At 38.6% G+C, this 22,992-nt stretch overlaps 3 protein-coding genes across 3 annotated transcripts in view; 2 read left to right on the top strand and 1 right to left on the bottom strand.

Moving 5' to 3' along the window:
• Positions 1-8,209: 8,209 nt before the first annotated feature.
• Positions 8,210-10,117, top strand: LOC143017933 (putative carbonic anhydrase 3). The gene is made up of 8 exons (XM_076172969.1): positions 8,210-8,245; positions 8,594-8,675; positions 8,799-8,966; positions 9,119-9,257; positions 9,358-9,499; positions 9,616-9,698; positions 9,817-9,904; positions 10,010-10,117. The coding sequence occupies exons 1-8, from the start codon at positions 8,210-8,212 to the stop codon at positions 10,115-10,117; spliced, it is 846 nt and encodes a 281-aa protein (XP_076029084.1).
• Positions 10,118-14,803: 4,686 nt separating this feature from the next.
• Positions 14,804-17,281, top strand: LOC143017932 (putative carbonic anhydrase 3). The gene is made up of 9 exons (XM_076172968.1): positions 14,804-14,930; positions 15,237-15,331; positions 15,757-15,838; positions 15,962-16,129; positions 16,282-16,420; positions 16,521-16,662; positions 16,780-16,862; positions 16,981-17,068; positions 17,174-17,281. Exons 1-9 carry the CDS (start codon positions 14,804-14,806, stop codon positions 17,279-17,281), a joined length of 1,032 nt encoding a protein of 343 aa, XP_076029083.1.
• Positions 17,282-21,199: 3,918 nt separating this feature from the next.
• The window catches only part of LOC143017931 (putative carbonic anhydrase 3), a 2,915-nt gene continuing 1,122 nt past the window's right edge, over positions 21,200-22,992 (bottom strand). The window contains exons 3-9 of the mRNA XM_076172967.1: positions 22,725-22,806; positions 22,431-22,598; positions 22,073-22,166; positions 21,820-21,961; positions 21,621-21,703; positions 21,412-21,499; positions 21,200-21,307 (exon numbers count right to left, since the gene is read on the bottom strand). Of these exons, the coding sequence (XP_076029082.1) occupies positions 21,200-21,307; positions 21,412-21,499; positions 21,621-21,703; positions 21,820-21,961; positions 22,073-22,166; positions 22,431-22,598; positions 22,725-22,806 (765 nt within the window). The remainder of the gene's footprint in view (positions 21,308-21,411; positions 21,500-21,620; positions 21,704-21,819; positions 21,962-22,072; positions 22,167-22,430; positions 22,599-22,724; positions 22,807-22,992) is intronic.

The raw sequence follows: 22,992 nt of genomic DNA, 5'->3' as shown, positions 1-22,992 counted from the left end.
TGTACTGGCCACGATCAAACGTTCAATCGTCGATTCCAATCCTACCATCGTCACTAATTTTTACAAATACTTTGTTTCCTAATAACAATAGGATTCGTTACCAAATTAAGGTCGGGAATATTTAACGCCTTGTAATATTGTGTTACCTCAAAATATGTAACCATCGACAAATGAAAATATAACATATGCAATCTTTTCATACTTAATCGCACATAACCCATTTTTTGCTTGGTAACGATATAGTAAAAAAAAAAAAAAAAAAAAAAAAAAAAAAAAAAAAAAAAAAAAAAAAAAAAAAAAAAAAAAAAAAAAAAAATACTTATGAAAATGGGGCGCATTCATGCTAAACCCACACATCTCACGCCGTTTCCAATGCCCCAGCTCTGTGCTCCTTCCATTGCAAAATACGGCTTTACAAGCATGGATCTATCCACAGTAGCCCACGTCACCAACCACCACTAGACTGCAGTTGATGTTGACCAATCGAACCAATTGTTGTTTGCTGGTGACACGGATCAGAGGAGACTCTAAGGTAATTAGTGGTGGAGCTTGGGAAGGAAGTTGAAAGTTAACTAAAGTTATCTAAGTTGATGAAAAGTACAAATGTGTGGAGTGGTACTTAGCTTTAGTCAAGTTGTGGTCTGGAGGTGTCCAAAATAATTTCGAATAAGCGAGGGCTCGTACTTCGTTTGGAGATTACCAATTCACGAGTTCGGTACTTGAAGATTGCGTAGCGAAATCGCAAAGGCCCAAAAAACTTATTTAGTTGAGTTGTCGTAATCAACAAATGCAGAAAATAATCTACGTAGATTCAGATAAACTGTGGGTTACCTCTTTTCTTGTCTTCATCTCTGCTGTCTCTCTCTGTATGGGTCCCCACTCTGGTTCTCTGTAGTCGATCTCTGTCCGGCCTTATACAGCCCCGAATTGGTGACTATGTTTCCTGGATTTCGATATGTACTTAAACTAGGTACTTCTGCTACTTCTAACCAATATGAAAGAAAAGCATGATTTCGCATCAAACTATGCAACGTTTTATGAGCTGGGCGTCATCTTATAGAACGTATTCGAAGCGCCCTAACAGACAGCTCTTGCGCAATGGTTTACTTTATAACATACACACATACATATTATGAAATATATATACAACATTTCTTTCCACAAGTGATAATAACAACATTAATGATAATACACAACACATCATATTCAAGCATGGCGTGTCTTAAAAAATACAAACATGAGACTTTATTCACGTAAGGGCCTAACACAGCACAACCATGGGATTCTATTAACGCTAAGGACGTGATGGCTTTCATTACTGTGTGCTTTCACAAAATGTAGTATTTACCTTCATAATCATTTCATTTGACTAACAACGTGGAGACTCGAGCAGGTTGTGCCTCAATCGTCTCTATTTGATATCCTTATACAATTGGAAAATGTTGCTAAGTGAATCTATGCATGTATATGAATAACCTCTTTTTCCAAACATTTCTGTTTTAAAACTATTTTCAGGATCATTGAAGCATTGCTGTTTTCAGAAATCTTTGTCGACCACAAGGGTGTTTGTCACATGAGAATATTCATAATGAAAATTATTTGGAAAAGAAATAATGACAAAAAATATAGTCTTTACTGTTTGATCTTTTATTCATATAAAAACTATGGTCATATAAATACATGGTAGTCATTGTAGCAAAAAAAATACTAATCACTTACAAAAAGAAAATATATATATAGTGGTGTGTTCAAATAGGCTAGTCGCAGAAGAGAAATATCATAGAAGGATTCGAACCCACTGCACTCGGCCATCCGTAGATTATCTTAACAGAGTGCAGTGGGTTCGAATCCTGCATGCAACTTTCATAAAAATTATCGGATTGATGTCGCTGCTATTAGTGAATTTCTCTCACATTTACATATATATATATATACAAAATCAATATTTTGAAATTATCCTCCAGATAATCTGTAAATACTTTTTGCATATTTATATCGTTCTATCATACTACTTTTTTGATCATTGACTTCCCTGTTTCTCTAGGTAGTCAAGTTAGATACCTTTCGCATTGATGCTTTCTAAAACCATTACAATGCTTCAGTAATGGGTTTAGTATTACTATTTTTTCTATCGAATCAAACATCTCCCCATAATCTACAAAAGCTAAACAAAGAGATATATAGTATTCTGTCATTTTCTCGATTTTGATTCATCGTCTGCAAATGAACTAGAGTCGAATATCAGTTTAAGAAGCCTGGCTGTTGTCTTGATTGGTTTCCACTTCAGTCCTTACCTAGTCTATATGTAAAGATCTTGGACAATTCTTTATATACATTTAATAACAAGCTCATTAGTCGATAGTTACTGAGGGTTTTCTGGTGTCCTTTCCTCTGAAGCAAAAAAGGTGGTCGATCGTCGTGGAAGAGTGAAGGAATGATCCAGACCCGTTCACTTAGAGCTCGTCGGAGGTTCACCCCGGGCCTGGCTTGATGTGCTTTGTGCCTCATTTGCAACACCCCGTCAACCGGCACATCGGTCTTGGTGATCTTGACAGGGACAAAGGTTGCAATCCCACATAAATGTTATTCATGGATGCCATGTTGATATGTCTACGATACACACACACACACATACATACATACATACATACATACATACATACATACATACATACATACATACATACATACATACATACATACATACCCTGTACATACATATATACATTCTCATTTCAGAAACAGCAGAAAAAATGCAAGATATGCTGTGTGACAAAGATAGCCTCTAAGGAGGTTTGAAGACGAATAAGAGTAAAGCCAAAGTAATCGTCAACTCGAAAATTCATAGTAAAGCAATTATGATCGGTGCTGAGAATGTCGAAGAAGTTGAGCAGTATGATTATCTAGATCAGATGCTGAAACTGACTAAATATAACGAAAGGCAAAAGAAAAGAAATATCACAATTATTGGAAAACGTTTGATGAATACTAGAGTATCGCGAGAGGCTATTTATATGCATGAAACGCAAAGTTTACAATCATCGAATATTTCCAGCTATGACTTAGCCGACGATGGAGGTCAAAAGGAGTCACTGGTGATGGCTGGGTTGGTGATCTCTTTCATTTGGAAAATCGCCATAAATGTATGCAAAGTATTTACCAAAATTATTACAAATAGATTAGATACTCTGCGTCTGGCCTACCGACACTTACGCTCACTTTCTTACTGTTCCACTTTGTGCATGAAGCCAGCCATGGTTTAGTATAGCATTTTCGTGAACCCCGTGGAGGTTCAATACTCAGACATGCTGGGTCGATTGGGTGCGGGGTGGTCACCCACTATATCTTATCATCTCTTGCCTGCACAACGAAGATTTTCATTCGCCTCTTCCTGCACGAAATACACCATCAAGACATACTCTGCCAATGGGTGCAACTGATGGAGATCAGTGGCGGTGTTCGAGGACAAGATGAAGTACTACCCAAGACGGAGGAGGGGATTGTTAAACAGAAGCTGCCTCAAACCATGAACGAAATAGCCTGGCGATAGCCAGAATAATATAAATAGTGGCACCGTACATGTAAGGGGGTCAAATACTTGCCGTATTTCTTCGTCTGTTTCAGCACATAACCTATATTTTGCTAACATCCGCAATTTATTTCCTTATTATACTTTCCTTGTGTGTATAATTGGCTCTATTCTGAGCCATATCTTTCTTACGTGATTTGTTTTTCTTCCTCGAATGTGCGTGTGCATATGTGTGTGTACATGTGTGTGTGTGTGTGTGTGTGTGTGTGTGTGTGTGTGTGTGTGTGTGTGTGTGTGTGTGTGTGTGTGCGTGTGTGTGTGTGTGCGTGCATGTGTGTGTGTGCGTGCATGTGTGTGTGTGTGTGTGTGTGTGTGTGTGTGTGTGTGTGTACATATGTGTGTGTATATACGTGTGTGAGTGTGTTTGTGTGTGTGTGCGTGTTTATGTGTGTATGTCTTTGTGCATGTGTAACAATAACAATAACAATAACGACGATAAACATAACGACGACGATAAAGATGACAAGTAAGATAACGATAACAACAATGTATTTGGTCACATGAAACGTCCGACATGCTAGGTCAGATGGTGATCTCACCTTAGTTCCAGACATCTGTTGGGTACACATCTGTTGGGTACACATATGCGAGCGACTTCGAGTACCAAATGGTTCCGGACTCTATTCACATCCGCAATAGTCCAATGTGTCTTTTGTGTCCAGCGACTATACAATAGTGCAGTCTCGTCAGTGTATAGACAACTGTACATGCTTTCATAAGAAATGAAGATTTGATCATCTGTTAGATTAAGTTATGAAGATAATTGAAAGGTTATGAAATATGAAATTCAGCTTTCGAAGACCTACATAACAAAATGGACACCATCAGCTCTTTTAGGGCGAGTGCGTGTATCAGGGATATGAGGGTCTAGTTTTGTCTCTGTGGGGGCCGTCTTTGTGGGTCTGGGGTTGTGGGGCTGATGGAGAAGTGGTGTATATTTCGTCTTGGACTTCATGTCTCTAGCCAACACAAACTTCGAAGGGTTAGGAGGTCATTGGAGAAAACCACGCAGTATTTGAGGCCTTGGTGGCGCTTTTGAGATGCGGAAGATAGTGTCGAGATACTTCTTCATATTTTGGACTTCTTGTTTTACGGTTTCTGTTTGGGAGTTGGATTCATCCACCATGAATCTGATTCGGATACTTTCTTCTCGGAAGTTGATGGGCTTTGACCTATAAGGAAGATGCTATATGGTCTTGATGACCATAGTTTGCTCATTTTGATGGATTTAGGGATGGGAAAGGGTGTGCGGGGGCCGAACAGTGCACACATATGCCTGCTGGACAGCGACGTTGTTCCTTCGTGGGTCCAAAGCGTGGCAGTGACGTGAGTGTGGGTATTGTATTGTATTTGACGTCAACAATCCCACTGCTCTTATACTCTTATGGACAATACCTCAGAATCTTGATGTTGGTTTCATTCGTGGGAAGTGGGTATACATTAAAGAATAGTATTTCTTAGTTATGGAAATGTTGATATGTTACTGCTAAAGGTGTATACGGTATATAAGCAATCATAGTATGGAAACGTGTTCCTTGTTGAGACGTATGGAGAGAAGATAGAGGAGAAGGGTGAGAGGGATAATGATTCTGTGTTCGAAAGGAGGTGGAGTAACCAGGGTTTCTGTGTTGGTGTTGTTCGTTATTTCAAGTATTGAGTGCAAGTTGAAGGACTGGAGAGTGAACGATAACTTGAGGTAATGGGGAACTCTTTATCCGAAAAAGGTATTTCGTTTATGTAAAATTACGAAGGAGGTCTAAAGGAAGCATCCGTTTTCTGCACACAAGCATTTCACCGAAGGACCGAGGAATTCACCAATACTGTGGCGCAGGTCAAGTAATCATATGGTAGGGATATTTTCCGAAAGCTATAATGAGGTAGAGGTGCTTGACATTCATCTAATAATTTTCATTTTGTATAATGATTTGGTAGAGATTCCAAATGAATCGTCTATTGGGTCCCTAACTTCTGTAAGATGATAATCTGAGGAGATGACAGGCTCGAAGAGAAAGTTTTGAGATATTTCAGGTGATGTATCGAAAAAAGGTGAGAGACGAGGATCATTCATATAAATCGAGTCTCTTCAACAACAGGGATGAGAGTGTCATTTTTTTTTAGCTGTACTATCGGGGTGTCGTCTACAAACATGCATATACATATACAAATAAATATACATATACATATACATATACATATACATATACATATACATATACATATACATATACATATACATATACATATACATATACATATACATATACATATACATATACAATGTATATGTATATGTATATGTATATGTATATGTATATGTATACGTATATGTATATATGTATATTTGTCAGAAAGGGTATAGCTTACGGGGATGGACATAGTGTTAAAGATTTTAAATACTTAGGAATAAAGATGACCAGTGACGGAAGACTGAAACAGGAAGTGGAAGACAGAATCAGAGCAGGAAATCGATGTTACTACAGCCTAATAGAATTGTTTAAAAAAATGTCAATATCAAGAACAATGAGACTGAGACTGTACAACTCAACACTGAGACCATTTCCATAGCTAAGATATACTGTACTTCAATATATACTCCTTCTTACGAGTGAAACCAACATCATATATCTCGACTACGAAGCGACACCCATAAGAATCTAAGAACTAGGGAATGATTGGCGACAAATATAATACAGTAACCACACTCACATCACTGCCACACTCTGAATCCACAAAAGAACAATGTCACTGTCCAGTAAGCTGATAAATGCACCGTTCGAACCGCTCCCATCCTTTCTCATGCCTAAATCCATTAAAAAGAGCTAAATATGGTCAAGACCATGCAGCGTCCTCTATACAGTTGAAAACCCGCCAAGTTTCGAGAAGACAGAGTCCAAACGAGATTCATTCTTCAGCAGAAACCATGAAACAAGATGTCCAGTATATGAAAGAGATTCTCGCCAGTATCCTTCCTATCTCCCCTGCCCTCCTTAAGCTTCGGAGTTTGTGCTGACTCGAAGCATGAATTCCAAGACGATATGCACACTACTTCAGCCCGGCCCCACACCCGAGATCCACAAAGATGGCCACCACAGACACCAAACTAGTCCCACATGGCCCTGATACACGCACTCGCCCTAAAAGGCCAAGTGATGTCCATTTGGTTTGTAGGTCCTCAAAAGATGAATTTCATATTACATCACCTTTTAATTATGTTCATAGCTTAATCCAATAAATAATCATATTACCATTTTTATGTGAGGAAGTACAGTTTCTTATACATTGATTAGACTACACTATTGTATACTCGCTGGTGTACTGTATTTCCGGATAGGAAACCATAGACGTGTGAAGCTCATAGACGGATTGCTTTGTGAGAAACACAATGGACTACTTTTGGTGTCAATAGAGTCCGGAAGCATTTGGTACTCAAACTCGCATATGTTTTCTTGTATGACCCAACAGATGTCTGGAACTAAGGTGAGATTACCGTCTGCTGGACGGTTCTTGTGACCAAATACGAGTACGTTGTTATCTTTATCGTCATCGTGATCTTTGTCGTTATCTTTATTGTCATTTTTATTGTTATTGTTAGTTATTTTTATCATTATTGTTATTGTTATTGTTATTGTTATTGTTATTGTTATTGTTATTGTTATTGTTATTGTTATTGTTATTGTTATTGTCATTGTTATTGTTATTGTTATTGTTGGATAGGTGGTAAAGGGAATATGGGCTGAGGGAATACTTGTATTCCTAACTAGTTTCGCCTGAGTGGCTTATTTAGAGGAATAATGCTCGAAGTCAAGCTGGCCAATTTATACATAACAAGAAAGGGACGTGGCAACGTGTCCTGCCGGAACACCAACCAGCGTCGCCTGCCGGTGGGATGATTTGTCTGATAATTTCAAGAATGATTATGTATGTATATGTAAATGTACTTACAAAATAACACCTTTCTCCATTTGCCAATACTTTTATTGCCTTAGAACACAATATGTAGGTACATTATAATGAATCCTTTTTCGACCAAAACGTTATTTTCATCCACAAAGATGACAGTGACCTCCTTATATGCAGCTGTGTCAAGTAGCCTACATTCACCTTCCGGAAGTATTGTATCAAAAGGTCATATTTCCATCTACACCTGTGAAGGCGTTCTTTATAAGCGCGTCGTCAGAGGTGAGAGAATGCAGACATCCTGAGGAGACATCACCTCACTTATCCATAAGCAATTGGTAAGGGAGAATAAGTGTCCCATACTAGCTTGGAAACAACCAATGCCTCTTCCTGTATTTATCCTCGCAAAGTACCATCGCTGCTACCAATGTTGTAAACGGGTGCTTCTTTTCCAACCAGTAGGCACGATTGCATGTTAATGGCAGTACATGATAATTCATTACGGATTCTAGTGTTTAGATCCCCACTTAGGTATGATGGAATAACTTACCTGTGTCTTTACGTAAATTTAGATGTACTTTTTTCCAGGGACAACAGAAAGACTAACCGTCGAAGGGCACATTCTCCAAGAAATCATCATAAAGAGTTGAAACCTTGTCCAACACTATCAGTCACGTTCGAGGTGCCTGCCCTTTTCTTCCAATCAAGTTACTAAACACTACAATGGTCCAGCTGGTCAAAATCCTTTTGGTTTTATCAGTAAGTGTTACCGAGCTCTTTCTCCAAACAAGTATGTAGCAATCTCTACCATGCATATTATTTCTTAACATGTCATTGTCAATAATTAAAAGTTAAAAGGAATCACAAAAACAACGAGTCTTCAGACTGAATGAAGTGATTTGTCTTGGCAGAGTAATTTATTCTTCATGCATTTTTATATATATATCACTGTCCTTTCTACAGATGATGTGCGCATGCTTGGAGGCCAGACGAAGGGTAAGCCAATTCTGCATTATGATTATTTGTGATAAATATGGAGATGTGCAGACAATAATGTAAACACATGGTAAACAAAATGGTTAGAAACTCTGTTTTTGGATATTGTAGACGCAACCGAAAAGAAAGCCAAAGCCCAGGACAACCAAAGCATCACAGGAGGACGACTGGAGCTTCCAGGGAAAAGACACAGGTAAGAAAACAACCCGTATGGCAATGACATTACATTGTCTTATGCTCAGCAAATATACAAGCTTAGAAGTAACACTGGATGAAATATTTAGTTCCTATTTAAAAAATGATGTGCACCTTCTAGGTCCCGAAACATGGGCGACCAACTATCCTGGCTGTGGAACATCCCTCCAGTCGCCCATCGATCTGCCAAGCCCCTCCGACTTGGATGTGATCGATTCGGAACCAATCAAGTTCGTGGGCTATGACAAGAAAGCCAAAGGACAATACTTATATCACGATGGATGGGCAGGTACATTTTAACAATAAAAGTGATAGATATAGAAGGCAAGGTGTCTATCAAAAAACAAATTATCAGTCTTAATACATGTATATTTGAGTTTACATATTATGTATATACAGATTCTCACCTGATTTTCAATAACGTAAATGTTCTTCATCCAGCAAAACTTCTTGGTAACTACAAGAAGGCTCCGTCCATTTCTGGAGGACTCCTCGACGACACATACAAGTTCCTCCAGCTTCACTTCCACTGGTCAACAACAGACGAAGCTGGATCGGAGCACAACATAGGAGGCGAAGCGTAAGTTTGCTTTGGACAACGAAGAATAGGGATGCACATCCACTTCACAACAAATAACTTGTATTTCAAGATTCTGACTTACTGACTCTTTTTTTTCTAGATCACCATTGGAAATTCACTTTGTTCACCAGAGTGACTCTGGAGCTTTGGCCGTCTTGGGGATCAAGACCTACATTGACGAGGAAAATCCAAGAAACAGTGTTCTGTTTCCCTTGTGGCCGTGTTTTGTTCGCATGGAAAACGTTAGTTAATAACCTGTATATATTTCACTTGAGATTTGATATAATTTTTGCCGTTTTTCATCACAAAAGCTGAGAAATATGTATAATGTATGATTTTCTTTCCCCTTCCTGAATAGTTTGAAGACAAGTGTCCTCTGAAGAAAAAGTCTGCAATCGTCATCGAAGATCTTCTTCCCTCCAGCACCAGCAGGTTCTACAGGTACAGTTACTGCTTAAGGCAGATCTCTTTTATGTATCTATATTCAAATGAGGTTTAGCGTTGTGCCAACTCCCACAGTGGAATCATTCTCACAAGATCCAATTTATTGCTCATGTAGATACATGGGTTCGACGACTGTGCCGCCCTGTATAGCCAACGTGACGTGGACCGTCTTCGAAGAGAAACTCCCCATCTCTCGCATTGACGTAAGTACCCCAAGTTTTTCTCCGTTGTCAGGAAATCTGAGGACATTGCTGTAAGATTAATCTGAATCTGATAGTTTTCTTGAATAATGCTCTTGGTCTTTGCAGACTATGCTCCTTCGATCGTGGATCGGAAAGGATGGCATACCTCTGGTGACCAACAACCGGCCGATCCAAGACACTGGGGACAGGGAGATCCTTCTCGTCGAACAGTAATGAGATATTCAGCAACACTACAATGTCTCTTCCACCATCCTGTTCCTGGCTTTATCTTGGAACTCAGACTCCTCGGCAAATTATGATGAATTTGTGTTATACTGTTGTGGCTGCCACCAGTTACCTTTATTTAGCCGAGGTAACCCTCAGCAAATTGCCTATCTATGGGAGTTCTCTTCTGTGAATAGGCTATTTGAACACACCACTACTATGTACATATTTTCTTTTTGTAATTTATTTTTTTGCCACAATGGCTTCCATATATCTATATGACCATAGTTTATATATAAATAAAAAACAACAAGAACGACCATATCTTTACCCATTATTTCTTTTCCAAAAAAGATCATTATGAACTTTCTCACATGACAAGCAATCTTGTGATCCATAAAATAAATTCTGAAACCAACAATACTTGCTTGGTCTTCAAAAACGTTATTTTTTTAATACAGGAATATTTGGAAACAAATGGTTTTCATATATGCCAAGGCCTGCTGAGCAACATCATCCAAATATATAAGGATATCAATAAGAGTGCACAAAGGCACAAACCATCCCGAGTCTCTACATACTTAGTTACATAAGGTGATTACGTGGTAGTTATTACACTTTGTACATACGTAGATATGTCTATCTGATCATCTATCTATCTGTCTATCTATTATCTATCTACCTATCTATCTATCTATCTATCTATCTATCTATCTATCTATCTATCTATCTATCTATCTATCTACTGTATTTATACTATTTATATTATTTTATGCTTTCTGCTCTGCTAGGAAGTTGGGTTCATCCATCACGAATCTCATTTTTAGTATTTAAAGTAGAGAATATCACGTTGAAAACAGTGCTCCATAAACAGTAAAGAAAATTATCTTGACCATAGTTTGCATGGTGAGGGATGTGCGGAAGTCGAATATTTATTCCTCGTGGACGAAGAGTCCTTCCCGTCCTACGCCCACTGTCTGGGTCAGGAGCAATGCAGCAAGGCACAGTACATCCACAGGAGGGACAGCAGCCTAATTTGCTTTACCCCTACCACTTTATCTATATGGTGATCCTCCCTCTTCGTCCTTTCGTGCGGAAATAGTAAAGAACCGGATAAATCACTTTACACTTCGTCAGTTTGTTGTCCATACACAGCAATTCTTCACTCACCCATTTCTTATCATCTCTCTTGCCTTCTCAACAGACAATCCACTTTTACTCAAGCCACTTTTCAACCCATCCATCTAATATTTCGTCCACCTTTGCCTTCCACATCCTTTTCACTAGTCCCTCTATACTCATTCTTCCCATATGTCCAAATCATCCGAGTATTCTCTCATCACCAATATTTATCAGCTCTCTTTCCAGTCCCGCTCTCTTCCTCACCTCCTCATTTTTCACTCTATCTATCTAAACACGTTGCATGCCACGTGGGATATGTTCCGAAGGAAATCATACCTTTTCAGGACAGTCTGCCTCAAGTAATTGAAATGGAAGGTGGATGGACCCAGTACTGAACAGATTGTATTACTCAAAAGACTTTTTTTTATACAAAACTTCATTTTTATCCATTAAGAATCTACCGAGATAGATTCATAAACTTCACCCTCAATGATGGGAAATAGGGTCAGGACGCAGCAAGTAGAATTGTATATTGATGTCACTAACATGTCACTGACCCTTAAACAGGGTGTTCATAACTTCTAGTGAGAACTGATATTTATGTAGAGAATATATAACGCAGACGATTATATTACGTCCAAAAGCATTAATTGTATGAAGAGAGACACGGTCAACTCTCTGTCAGTGATAGTTCCCGAGTTATTTCCTTCTGCTCCCGGGCTCTTGTTTATAAAGAAGGCGGAAAGGCGGACTCAGGCAGCTCGCTCGTGAGTGTGGGTATTGTATTGTATTTGACGTCAACAATCCCCCTGCTCTTATACTCTTATGGACAATACCTCACAATCTTGATGTTGGTTTCATTCGTGGGAAGTGGGTATACATTAAAGAATAGTATTTCTTAGTTATGGAAATGTTGATATGTTACTGCTAAAGGTGTATACAATATATAAGCAATCATAGTATGGAAACGTGTTTCTTGTTGAGACGTATGGAGAGAAGATAGAGGAGAAGGGTGAGAGGGATAATGATTCTGTGTTCGAAAGGAGGTGGAGTAACCAGGGTTTCTGTGTTGGTGTTGTTCGTTATTTCAAGTATTGAGTGCAACTTGAAGAACTGGAGAGTGAACGATAACTTGTGGTAAAGGGGAACTCTTTATCCGAAAAAGGTATTTCGTTTATGTAAAATTACGAAGGAGGTCTAAAGGAAACATCCGTTTTCTGCACATAAGCATTTCACCGAAGGACCGAGGAATTCACCAATACTGTGGCGCAGGTCAAGTAATCATATGGTAGGGATATTTTCCGAAAGCTATAATGAGGTAGAGGTGCTTGACATTCATCTAATAATTTTTCATTTTGTATGATGACTTGGTAGAGATTCCAAATGAATCGTCTGTTGTGTCCCTAACTTCTGTAAGATGATAATCTGAAGAGATGACAGGCTCGAAGAGAAAGTTTTGAGATATTTCAGGTGATGTATCGAAGAAAGGTGAGAGCCGAGGATCATTAATATAAATCGAGTCTCTTCAATAACAGGGATGAGAGTGTCATTTTTATTTAGCTGTACTATCGGGGTGTCGTCTACAAACATGCATATAGATATACAAATAAATATACATATACATATACATATACATATACATATGCATATATATATACATATACATATACATATACATATACATATACATATACATATACACATACATATATATGCATGTACATGTAAATGTATATGTATATGTACATGTATATGTATATGAAGTGTATATGTATATGTATATGTATATGTATATAAACTGTGTATGTATATGTATATGAACTGTATATATATATAGGTATATGTATATGTATATTTATATATGTATATTTGTCACAAAGGGTACAGATTACGGGGATGGACATAGTGTTAAAGATTTTAAATACTTAGGAATAAAGATGACCAGTGACGGAAGAATGAAACAGGAAGTGGAAGATAGAATCGGAGCAGAAAATCGATGTTACTATAGCCTGATAGAATTGTTTAAAAAAAGGTCAATATCAAGAACAATGAGACTGTGAATGTACAACTCAATACTGAGACCATTTCTATAGCTAAGATATACTGTACTTCAATATGTACTCCTTCTTACGAGTGAAAACAACATCATATATCTCGACTACGAAGCGACACCCATAAGAATCTAAGAACTAGGGAATGATTGGCGACAAATATAATACAGTAATCACACTCATCACTGCCACACTCTTAATCCACAAAAGAACAATGTCACTGTCCAGCAGGCTGATAAATGCACCGTTCGAACCCCTCCCATCCTTTCTCATGCCTAAATCCATTCAAAAGAGCTAAATATGGTCAAGACCATGCAGCGTCCTCTATACAGTTGAAAACCCGCCAACTTTCGAGAAGATAAGAGTCCAAACGAGATTCATTCTTCAGCAGAAACCATGAAACAAGATGTCCAGTATATGAAAGAGATTCTCGCCAGTATCCTTCCTATCTCCCCTGCCCTCCTTAAGCTTCGGAGTTTGTGTTGACTCGAAGCATGAATTCCAAGACGATATGCACACTACTTCAGCCCGGCCCCACACCCGAGATCCACAAAGATGGCCACCACAGACACCAAACTAGTCCCACATGGCCCTGATACACGCACTCGCCCTAAAAGGCCAAGTGATGTCCATTTGGTTTGTAGGTCCTCAAAAGATGAATTTCATATTACATCACCTTTTAATTATGTTCATAGCTTAATCCAATAAATAATCATATTACCATTTTTATGTGAGGAAGTACAGTTTCTTATACATTGATTAGACTACACTATTGTATACTCGCTGGTGTACTGTATTTCCGGATAGGAAACCATAGACGTGTGAAGCTCATAGACGGATTGCTTTGTGAGAAACACAATGGACTACTTTTGGTGTCAATAGAGTCCAGAAGAATTTGGTACTCAAACTCGCATATGTTTTCTTGTATGACCCAACAGATGTCTGGAACTAAGGTGAGATTACCGTCTGCTGGACGGTTCTTGTGACCAAATACGAGTACGTTGTTATCTTTATCGTCATCGTGATCTTTGTCGTTATCTTTATTGTCATTTTTATTGTTATTGTTAGTTATTTTTATCATTATTGTTATTGTTATTGTTATTGTTATTGTTATTGTTATTGTTATTGTTATTGTTATTGTTATTGTTATTGTTATTGTTATTGTTATTGTTATTGTTGGATAGGTGGTAAAGGGAATATGGGCTGAGGGAATACTTGTATTCCTAACTAGTTTCGCCTGAGTGGCTTATTTAGAGGAATAATGCTCGAAGTCAAGCTGGCCAATTTATACATAAGAAGAAAGGGACGTGGCAACGTGTCCTGCCGGAACCCCAACCAGCGTCGCCTGCCAGTGGGAGGATTTGTCTGATAATTTCAAGAATGATTATGTATGTATATGTAAATGTATTTACAAAATAACACCTTTCTCCATTTGCCAATACTTTTATTGCCTTAGAACACAATATGTAGGTACATTATAATGAATCCTTTTTCGACCAAAACGTTATTTTCATCCACTAAGATGACAGTGACCTCCTTATATGCAGCTGTGTCAAGTAGCCTACATTCACCTTCCGGAAGTATTGTATCAAAAGGTCATATTTCCATCTACACCTGTGAAGGCGTTCTTTATAAGCGCGTCGTCAGAGGTGAGAGAATGCAGACATCCTGAGGAGACATCACCTCACTTGTTCATAAGCAGTTGGTAAGGGAGAATAAGTGTCCCATACTAGATTGGAAACAACCAATGCCTATTCTTGTATTTATCCTCGCAAAGTACCATCGCTGCTACCAATGTTGTAAACGGGTGCTTCTTTTCCAATCAGTAGGCACGATTGCATGTTAATGGCAGTACATGATAATTCATTACGGATTCTAGTGTTTAGATCCCCACTTAGGTATGATGGAATAACTTACCTGTGTCTTTGCGTAGATTTAGATGTACTTTTTTCCAGGGACAACAGAAAGACTAACCGTCGAAGGGCACATTCTCCAAGAAAATCATCATAAAGAGTTGACACCTTGTCCAACACTATCAGTCACGTTCGAGGTGCCTGCCCTTTTATTCCAATCAACTTACTAAACACTACAATGGTCCAGCTGGTCAAAATCCTCTTTGTTTTATCAGTAAGTGTTACCAAGCTCTTTCTCCAAACAAGTATGTAGCAATCTCTACCATGGACATTATTTCTTAACATGTCATTGGCAATAGTTAAAAGTTAAAAGCAATCACAGAAACAACGAGTCTTCAGACTGAATGAAGTGATTTGTCATGGCAGAGTAACTTATTCTTCATGCAATTTGATATATATATCACTGTCCTTTCTACAGATGATGTGCGCATGCTTGGAGGCCAGACGAAGGGTAAGCCAATTCTGCATTATGATTATTTGTGATAAATATGGAGATGTGCAGACAATAATGTAAACACATGGTAAACAAAATGGTTAGAAACTCTGTTTTTGGATATTGTAGACGCAACCGAAAAGAAAGATAAAGCCCAGGACAACCAAAGCATCCCAGGAGGACGACTGGAGCTTCCAGGGAAAAGACACAGGTAAGAAAACAACCCGTATGGCAATGACATTACATTGTCTTATGCTCAGCAAATATACAAGCTTAGAAGTAACACTGGATGAAATATTTAGTTCCTATTTAAAAAATGATTTGCACCTTCTAGGTCCCGAAACATGGGCGACCAACTATCCTGGCTGTGGAACATCCCTCCAGTCGCCCATCGATCTGCCAAGCCCCTCCGACTTGGATGTGATCGATTCGGAACCAATCAAGTTCGTGGGCTATGACAAGAAAGCCAAAGGACAATACTTATATCACGATGGATGGGCAGGTACATTTTAACAATATAAGTGATAGATATAGAAGGCGAGGTGTCTATCAAAAAACAAATTATCAGTCTTAATACATGTATATTTGAGTTTACATATTATGTATATACAGATTCTCACCTGATTTTCAATAACGTAAATGTTCTTCATCCAGCAAAACTTCTTGGTAACTACAAGAAGGCTCCGTCCATTTCTGGAGGACTCCTCGACGACACATACAAGTTCCTCCAGCTTCACTTCCACTGGTCAACAACAGACGAAGCTGGATCGGAGCACAACATAGGAGGCGAAGCGTAAGTTTGCTTTGGACAGCGAAGAATAGGGATGCACATCCACTTCACAACAAATAACTTGTATTTCAAGATTCTGACTTACTGACTCTTTTTTTTCTAGATCACCATTGGAAATTCACTTTGTTCACCAGAGTGACTCTGGAGCTTTGGCCGTCTTGGGGATCAAGACCTACATTGATGAGGAAAATGCAAGAGACAGTGTTCTGTTTCCCTTGTGGCCGTGTTTTGTTCGCATGGAAAAGGTTAGTTGATAACCTGTATTTATTTCACTTGAGATTTGATATCATTTTTGCCGTTTTTCATCACAAAAGCTGAGAAATATGTATAATGTATGATTTTTCTTTCCCCTTACTGAATAGTTTGAAGACAAGTGTCCTCTGAAGAAAAAGTCTGCAATCGTGATCGAAGATCTTCTTCCCTCCAGCACCAGCAGGTTCTACAGGTACAGTTACTGCTTAAGGCAGGTCTCTTTTATGTATCTATATTCAAATGAGGTTTAGCGTTGTGCCAACTCCCACAGTGGAATAATTCTCACAAGATCCAATTTATTGCTCCTGTAGATACATGGGTTCGACGACTGTGCCGCCCTGTATAGCCAACGTGACGTGGACCGTCTTCGAAGAGAAACTCCCCATCTCTCGCATTGACGTAAGTACCCCAAGTTTTTCTCCGTTGTCAGGAAATCTGAGGACAATGCTGTAAGATTACTCTGAATCTGATAGTCTTCTTGAATAATGCTCTTGGTCTTTGCAGACTATGCTCCTTCGATCGTGGATCGGAAAGGATGGCATACCTCTGGTGACCAACAACCGGCCGATCCAAGACACTGGGGACAGGGAGATCCTTCTCGTCGAACAGTAATGAGATATTCAGCAACACTACAATGTCTCTTCCACCATCCTGTTCCCGGCTTTATCTTGGAACTCAGACTCCTCGGCAAATTATGTTGAACTTGTGTTATACTGTTGTGGCTGCCACCAGTTGCCTTTATTTAGCCAAGGTAACCCTCAGTAGATTGCCTATCTATGGGAGTTCTCTTCTGTGAATAGGCTATTTGAACACACCACTACTATGTACATATTTTCTTTTCTTATTTATTTTTTTGCCACAATGGCTTCCATGTATCTATATGACCATAGTTTATATATAAATAAAAAACAACAAGAACGACCATATCTTTACCCATTATTTCTTTTCCAAAAAATTCCATTATGAACTTTCTCATATGACAAGCAATCTTATGATCCATAAAAAATTCTGAAACCAACAATACTTGCTTGGTCTTCAAAAACGTTATTTTTTTAATACAGGAATATTTGGAAACAAATGCTTTTCATTTATGTCAAGACCTGCTCAGTAACATCGTCCAAATATATAAGGACAACAATTAGAGTGCACTAAGGCACAAACCATCCCGAGTCTCTACATACTTAGTTACATAAGGTGATTAGATGGTAGTTACTACATTATGTAGATACGTAGATATGTGTATCTGATCATCTATCTATCTGTCTATCTATCTATCTATCTATTTATCTATCTATCTATCTATCTATCTATCTATCTATCTATCTATCTATCTACTGTATTTATCTGTATATAGACTGTACTTATCTATCCATTTATTATTTTATGCTTTCTGCTTTGCTAGGAGGTTGGGTTCATCCATCACGAATCTCATTTTTAGTATCTAAAGTAGAGAATATCACGTTGAAAACAGTGCTCCATAAACAGTAAAGAAAATGATCTTGACCATAGTTTGCATGGTGAGGGCTGTGCGGAAGTCGAATATTTACTCCTCGTGGACGAAGAGTCATTCCCGTCCTACGCCCACTGTCTGGGTCAGGAGCAATGCAGCAAGGCACAATACATCCACAGCAGGGACAGGAGCCTAATTTCCTTTGCCCCTACCACTTTATTTACATGGTGATCCTCCCTCTTCGTCCTTTCGTGCGAAAATAGTAAAGAACCGGATAAATCACTTTACACTTCGTCAGTTTGTTGTCCATTCACAGCAATTCTTCACTAACGCCCATTTCTTATCATCTCTCTTGCCTTCTCAACAGACAATCCACTTTTACTCAAGCCACTTTTCAACCCATCCATCTAATATTTCGTCCACCTTTGCCTTCCACATCCTTTTCACTAGTCCCTCTATACTCATTCTTCCCATATGTCCAAATCATTTGAGTATTCTCTCATCACCATTATTTATCAGCTCCCTTTCCAGTCCCGCTCTCTTCCCCACCTCCTCATTTTTCACTCTATCTATCTAAACACGTTGCATGCCACGTGGGATATGTTCCGAAGGAAATCATACCTTTTCAGGACAGTCTGCCTCAAGTAATTGAAATGGAAGGTGGATGTACCCAGTACTGAACAGATTGTATTACTCAAAAGACTTTTTTTTATAGAAAACTTCATTTTTATCCATTAAGAATCCACCGAGATAGATTAATAAATTTCACCCTCAATGATGGGAAATAGGGTCAGGACGCAGCAAGTAGAACTGTATATTGATGTCACTAACATGTCACTGACCCTTAAACAGGGTGTTCATAACATTCAGTGAGAACTGGTATTTATGTAGAGAATATATAACGGAGACGAATATATTACGTCCAAAAGCATTAATTGTATGAATAGAGACACGGTCAACTCTCTGTCAGTGATAGTTCCCAAGTTATTTCCTTCTGCTCCCGGGCTCTTGTTTATAAACAAGGCGGAAAGGCGGACTCAGGCAGCTTGCTCGGCTATTATTCTATAGACAATACTACCTATAAAATGCAACAGGCTATCTTCTACCCTTCTTTCTACACTCTTTTCTACCAGCCTCTTATTCATCAAATATCGGTTTATATGGGCGGCTGAGCGTATTATGGGGTCATGTACTGACCACGAAAAAGGGTTGAATCGTCGATTCTAATCCTACCATCGTCACTAATTTTTACAAATACTTTGTTTCCTACTAACCATAGGATTCATTTGACCAAAAATACACCCCGAGCAAATTATGGTCGGGAATATTTAACGCCTTTTAATATTGTGTATCTTCAACATATGTAACCATCGACAAATGAAAATATATCATATGCAATCTTTTCATACTTAATCGCACATAAATCATTTTTTGTTTGGTATTGATATAGTAAAAAAAAATATACTTATGAAAATGGGACGCATTCATGCTAAACCCACACATCTCACGCCGTTTTCAATGCCCCGGCCCTGTGCTCCTTCCATTGCAAAATACGGCTTTACAAGCATGGATCTATCCACAGTACCCCACGTCACCAACCACCACTAGACTGCAGTTCATGTTGATCAACTGAACCAATTGTTGTTTGCTGGTGACACTGCGCTTGTGGCTGGATCAGAGGAGAGCTTGTGAAGAAAGTTGAAAATTAACTAAAGTTATCTAAGTTGATGAAATGTACAAGTGTGTGGAGTGGTACTTAGCTTTAGTCTAGTAGTAGTTTGGGGATGTCTGAAATAATTTCGAATAAGCGAAGGCTCGTACTTCGTGTGGAGATTACCAATTCACGAGTTTGGTACTTGAAGATTGCGTAGCGAAATAGCAAAGTCCCAAAAAACTTATTTAGTTGAGTTGTCGTAATCGGCAAATGCAGAAAATAATCTACGTAGATTCAGATGAACAGTGGGTGTCTACTTCTTTTCTTGTCTTCATCTCTGTTGTCTCTCTCTGTATGGGTCTCCACTCTGGTTCTCTGTAGTCGCTCTCTGTCCGGCCTTATACAACCCCGAATTGGTCATTATGTTTCCTGGATGTCGATATGTACTTAAACTAGGTACCTCTGCTAATTCTAACCAATAGGAAAGAAAAGCATTACTTCGCGCCAAACTATCTAACGTTTTCTGAGCTGGGCGTCATCTTATAGAACGTATTCGAAGCGCCCTAACAGACAGCTATTGCGCAATGGTTTACTTTATAACATACACACTTACATATTATGAAATATATATATACAAAATTTCTTTCCACAAGTGACAATAACAACATTAATGATAATACACAACACATCATATTCAAGCAAGGTGTGTTTTAAAAAATACAAACATGAGACTCTATTCACACAAGGGCCTAACACAGCACAACCATGGGATTCTATTAACGCTAAGGACGTGACGGCTTTCATTACTGTGTGCTTTCACAAAATGTAGTATTTACCTTCATAATCATTTTATTTGACTAACAACGTGGAGACTCGAGCAGGTTGTGCCTTAGTCGTCTCTATTTGATATCCTTATATAATTGGAAGATGTTGCTAAGTGAATGTATATGAATAACCTCTTTTTCCAAACATTTCTGTTTTAAAACTATTTTCAGGATCATTGAAGCATTGCTGGTTTCAGAAATCTTTGTCGATCAAAAGAATGTTTATCACATGAGAATATTCATAATGAAAATTATTTGGAAAAGAAATAATGATAAAAAAATACAGTCTTTACTGTTTGGTCTTTTATTTATATAAAAAATATGGTCATACAATTACATGGTAGTAATTGTAGCAAAACAACATACTAATCACTTACAAAAAGAAAATATATACATTATGGTGTGTTCAAATAGGCTAGTCGCAGAAGAGAAATATCATAGATAGGTAATCTGCTCAGAGTTACCTTGCCTGAATACAGGCAACTGGTGGCAGCCACAAAAGAATAACACAAGTTCAACATAACAGTCGAAGAGATTGTGTCCTGAGATAAAACCAGGAACTGGATGGTGGAAGAGACATTGTAGTCTTGTTGAATGATTTATTACTGCTCCACGAGAAGGATCTCCCTGTCCCCAGTGTCCTGGATTGGCCGGTTGTTGGTCACCAGAGGTATGCCATCCTTTCCAATCCACGATCGAAGGAGCATAGTCTGCAAAGACCAAGAGCATTGTTCAAGAAGACCATCAACTCCAGAAAAAAATACAGCATTTACCTGACATTTCCTGACAACTGGGGCAAAGTTCGAGTACTCACGTCAATGCGAGAGATGGGGAGTTTCTCCTCGAAGACGGTCCACGTCACGTTGGCTATACAGGGCGGCACAGTCGTCGATCCCATGTACCTACAGGAGCAACAAATTGGATCTTGTGTGAGAGAGTCCAATGTGAAGGTAGCTGCCACAACACCAACCCTCACTTGAATATAGACACATAAAAGAGACCTGCCTTTAGCAGTAACAGTACCTGTAGAACCTGCTGGTGCTGGAGGGAAGAAGATCTTCGATAACGATTGCAGACTTTTTCTTCAGAGGACATTTGTCTTCAAACTACTCAGTGAGAAGAAAGAAAAATTACACCTTCTATAATTCTATAAACTTCAGCAATAAAAACAGCAAAGACGATATCAAATTTCATGTAAAATAAATAAAGTTTCTCAATTAACCTTTTGCATGCGAACAAAACACGGCCACAAGGGAAACAGAACACTGTCTCTTGGATTTTCCTCATCAATGTAGGTCTTGATCCCCAAGACGGCCAAAGCTCCAGAGTCACTCTGGTGAACAAAGTGAATTTCTAGTGGTGATCTCGGGATAAAAAAAATTGAGTCAGCTAATTAGAGTCTTGAAATATAAGTTATCTGTTTGGAAATGTATGTATATCGCATTCCTATTCTTCCTTGTCCAAAGCAAACTTACGCTTCGCCTCCTATGGTGTGCTCCGATCCAGCTTCGTCTGTTGTTGACCAGTGGAAGTGAAGCTGGAGGAACTTGTATGTGTCGTCGAGGAGTCCTCAAGAAATGGACGGAGCCTTCTTGTAGTTACCAAGAAGTTTCGTTGGAAGGGGAACATTTACATTATAGAAAATCAGGTGAAAATCTGTGTATACATACATACATATATGTAAACACAAATATATATATATATATATATATGTATATGTATATATGTATATATATATATATATATATATATATATATATATATATATATAATATATATATACACCATGACACCTCGCCTTCCACATCTATCACTTTTATCGTCAAAGTGTACCTGCCCACCCATCGTGATATAGGTATTGACCCTTGGCTTTCTTGTTGTAGCCCTCGAAATTGATTGGTTCCGAATCGACCACATCCAATTCGGAAGGGTTTGGCAGGTCGATGGGCGACTGGAGGGATGTTCCGCAGCCAGGATAGTTGGTCGCCCATGTCTCGGGACCTAGAAGGCGCACATCATTTGTTAAATAGAAGAAAAAAAAATCCTCCAGTGTTATTCCTAAGCTTGTACGGTATATGCGGACCATAAGACAATGGAATATCATTGCCATGCGGGTTGTTTCCTTACCTGTGTCTTCTCCCTGGAAGCTCCAGTCGTCCTCCTGGGATGCTTTGGTTGTCCTGGGCTTTGTATTTCTTTTTGGTTGCCTCTACAATATACAATATACAAGACCGCTAGTCTCTGTCGCCCCAGGAAAAAAAAAAAAATCTAAATATCTTCAAAGACATAAATGAGTTATTCTATCATACATAAGTTAAGCCTTAAACGCCAGAAAGAGGAGCAAGTCATCATGTACTCCCAATAACATGCAATAGTGTCGTCTGGTTAAAAAAAA

The sequence above is a fragment of the Oratosquilla oratoria genome, chromosome 33 (genome assembly GCF_046742065.1).
Source record: "Oratosquilla oratoria isolate Oo_2021 chromosome 33, ASM4674206v1, whole genome shotgun sequence".
Lineage (NCBI taxonomy): Eukaryota > Metazoa > Arthropoda > Malacostraca > Stomatopoda > Squillidae > Oratosquilla > Oratosquilla oratoria.
Note: the sequence above shows the minus strand (reverse complement) of the source record. Positions and strands in the feature narration are given on the sequence as shown.

Bases quoted from the DNA above. Each gene is read 5' to 3' on its own strand.
- LOC143017933 (XM_076172969.1), top strand. From the start codon at position 8,210: ATGGTCCAGCTGGTCAAAATCCTTTTGGTTTTATCA. The intron at 9,258-9,357 runs GTAAGTTTGCTT...TTTTTTTTCTAG, and splicing joins CACAACATAGGAGGCGAAGC to ATCACCATTGGAAATTCACT. The intron at 9,500-9,615 runs GTTAGTTAATAA...CTTCCTGAATAG, and splicing joins GTTTTGTTCGCATGGAAAAC to TTTGAAGACAAGTGTCCTCT.
- LOC143017932 (XM_076172968.1), top strand. From the start codon at position 14,804: ATGACAGTGACCTCCTTATATGCAGCTGTGTCAAGTAGCCTACATTCA. The intron at 16,663-16,779 runs GTTAGTTGATAA...CTTACTGAATAG, and splicing joins GTTTTGTTCGCATGGAAAAG to TTTGAAGACAAGTGTCCTCT. The intron at 17,069-17,173 runs GTAAGTACCCCA...TGGTCTTTGCAG, and splicing joins TCCCCATCTCTCGCATTGAC to ACTATGCTCCTTCGATCGTG.